At 38.7% G+C, this 3,351-nt stretch overlaps 1 protein-coding gene across 1 annotated transcript in view; it reads left to right on the plus strand.

Moving 5' to 3' along the window:
* Window positions 1–1,513, plus strand: part of LOC118331676 (odorant receptor 131-2-like) — a gene marked incomplete at its 5' end in the record, with an annotated part of 1,789 nt that extends 276 nt beyond the window's left edge. Inside the window, 2 exon segments of the mRNA XM_035666743.1 lie at window positions 919–950; window positions 1,098–1,513. Coding sequence (XP_035522636.1) covers window positions 919–950; window positions 1,098–1,513 — 448 coding nt within the window.
* Between the last annotated feature and the right edge of the window lie 1,838 nt (window positions 1,514–3,351).

The following is a 3,351-nucleotide window of genomic DNA, read 5'->3' on the forward strand; positions in this document are numbered from 1 at the left end:
ACAGCTGTTAATCTGTGATGGGACATTGTGTATTATTTCAAAGTTTATCAGCTCACATTTTGCACCAACTGAAGCTGAGACACAGAAGGCCCGCCTCCTCATTAGCTCCTCAAAGTTCTGCCAGAGGCTGTTCCTCCCATACTGACCTGCTGACACTGGATGTGGTCACATGAACTGTGGTGTGAGTATCATAAAAATACGCTGGAGGTTCTGAGGGAACCTTCAGAAACAAGTCTGCCCACCACAGTAGCAATCATGCATCTAACTGCTAACTTCATGCACAGAAAATCGTGTGCTGTGGATGATTTCTGCGCGGCCCTTGTTGTTAAGAGCACTAGCGAATACAAACTGGTAACAGGCATTAATTGTGCTTTATTTCTCCGAGTTACATCAGCAAGAGCATTTTTCAAGTGCTTGTAAGTGTGCTTGAAGATATGACATATCCCAAACTCAAACTCAGACACATACCTTTACTGTTGGATCGCCAGTTAATGAGCCGGGTTACTGGAAGACTGTTTTCAATCAACTCGGATACATACCATAGCTGCGTGTGTTCTCTTATTTCGATTAATCGACCATGTTAACTTCACCTTGAGCGAGTAAAATCTAGTTGCGTGAGACCTCTTCGTACCATTCTTCTGTATAAACTCCTTTGCAGACATCCATTTACTGGCACATCAGCCTCAGTTCCAATGACACTACTTATGGCCTTCTTCACAATAACCATCTCGCCTCGTTATCCGTGTGGTAGTTTCTTTTTATTATTACCATGCTCACCATTACTCACGTAATGAAACATCATCTCCTCTCAACACTGAGTGGTGATTGCTCTGCCGAATATGTAGCTGTGTGCACCCACTGAGGCACGCTAGACATTGTCACCATTCAGAAACAACAACAGTGGTCTATCATGTGGTTTGCCTTTCAGTGCATAATATGCTTCATATCGAGTGTTTTGCTGTTAGAATTCTCCATTTTCAGACCTGGAGAGTCTGCAGGATGAAAAGACTTTGCTCTGATGCATAAGCAATGTGCTTAACCCAAGTCTAGATAATTTATGACAAAAATCATACACGTTTTGGTTTCTATCAGCTGAGTGTTCCCGTTTATTACCTTCCCCTATATCGGTGTTTGATGATAGCAGCCAAGGCAGACCTCCACAGACAACTTCAGCCAGTACGGCTCGAACACACTGCTGCTGCATTTGGTGCAGCTCGGCCTCACTCTTTTGTCAACTATACAAAACCCACTGCTCATAGCTATCTCACAAATTGTAACAAGAATAGTAATTGTGCGTATACAGATTAGTTTGCATGTGTGTATTTTCCTTTTCCCAAGATGTCTGAGTGCTTTCATCTATGGCCTCAGAGACCAGACCATCAGACCCGTCCTCATGTTCAATCTTTGCTGTCGACTGAAACGCTCCGTCATCCCAGCAGAAGCTGAGAAGTCGAGCTTGGTTAAGTTTTCAGGGAGACCTACATTAGTCACAATATCTGGCTTCAGTGGTTGAGGAAGAAACTGAAAACACCCTTTTATAATTTTGAAAACAAGAAATGTTCATTTGTTAGAACAGGATATGACAGTATTCATAGGAAGTCACTGAGGCTGCATTTATCGCTCTCAATAGAACTATATCACTGTGTGGGACTCAATCTGAATTTATTACATTTTTAATCATTCACCATGGCACAACGGAATTTCTTTTAAAAAAAATGAAAGTTGTTTTGCTACACCAAATAGATTTACATTTCATTTTTGATTGAAAGGAACAACAACAAACAAGCATTCATATCCTCAAACACAACTCAAAACTCTCTAGAACAGGGGTCTCCAATGTAAATATTACCCTTTTCATAACACTTGCAATGACTTGTGCAAACGGGTTCTATTTAGTCAAAACATTTAAATACATTACTGAAATGTTTTTAATAATTAAAAAGTATATTAAGACAAGCCTTTATTACATGATCTGAGTTGAAATGCTTTCCTGTTCTGCCCTTCTGCATTCGCCGTTCATTCTTCAAGAAAGTCATTTAGTCACATGGAAATATGTTCCATAATTTAATTAAGCAAATTCAAAGATGAACTTCTGAGTGTTACAACAACAAACATCCACTCGGCTTGGAACAAGTCAGAATCATGTGTTTTGAAATGATTTGTTCTTGTTGGACCAACCGGTGTTTTATTTATTTCATTCATATGAATGAAGATAAACACAATTCAATTTATTACTACCATAATTCTAATTTGCTGATCAAACACATGCCCTGATTGTCGTTTTTGACTGTACACACATTCGATATGGTGTGTTTAGGATTATAGTATGTTTAGGGTTTGTAATGGCGAACCTATACAACCTTTGACCTGGTCATTGTAAAACCACACAGGTTATTGTGTGTTAGGGTTAGGGTTATTATGGGTTGGGGTTATTGTGTGTTATAACGTGTTATCTTACGTCTGTCATATGCACCAGTCTTAATGTTTTAATGTTTAATGTCTTGCAATGATGCAATAATAATATTAATAAGTTACATTTCAGATCTCCTTGTTCCTCAAATCTCGGCCTTTTATCCATTCCCCGCTCTAACTGTAAAACTAAAGGTGACTGTGCCTTTGCTGTTTTAGCCCCAACATTGTGGAATAGTCTTCCCCATTCACTTAGATTCACTGAATCTGTGGACAGTTTTAAGCGGCTGCTCAAAACCCACCTCTACAGGCCTTTTTATAGATCTTCTTTGTTTTTTAATCTGTTGTCTCTCTTTTAATTTATCTTTTCCCTCTTGTTTTATCTTCCTTATGTTTGTATTTACATGCTCCCTATGTATGTTTGATTGGGTATGGTTATGCATGTCCATATTTATATGTTATACCCATTTGTATGTATGTTGTTTGTAAAGCACGTTGGACCTCTGTGTTAAAAAGGTGCTATATAAATAAAGCTTTACTTACTTACTTACGTAGCCTTGGAGAACCCTGATCTAGAACTTCCATCATCAGAGATAAGGGGTGGACAGGGGTACTATTAACACTTGTGCAAAATAATGTACTCCAAATAAATCAACAAATAAATAAATAGCTCTGAATAAATGTTCTGTGAAGCTGCAGCTCAGATTGTGTCAGAGAGGTTTCTGCAGCCAATGTTGGTGTTGGTGTTTGAATTTTAATCTTTTATGATTCTCTCACACAGTAACGGCCTTTATAATGTAATTTGTATGTACAGCGCAGTCAGAAAGTATGAAGACAGTGATGTCTTTATACATTGATTTGGACCTGTTTCAGCACTAGGGTTGGGTATCGGTTGGGTTTTATCCGATACCGGTGCCTACTCTGTATTTTTTAAACGGTTCC

The sequence above is a fragment of the Morone saxatilis genome, unplaced genomic scaffold (genome assembly GCF_004916995.1).
Source record: "Morone saxatilis isolate NCDOM2014 unplaced genomic scaffold, NCSU_SB_2.0 Contig20, whole genome shotgun sequence".
Classification (NCBI taxonomy): Eukaryota; Metazoa; Chordata; class Actinopteri; family Moronidae; genus Morone; species Morone saxatilis.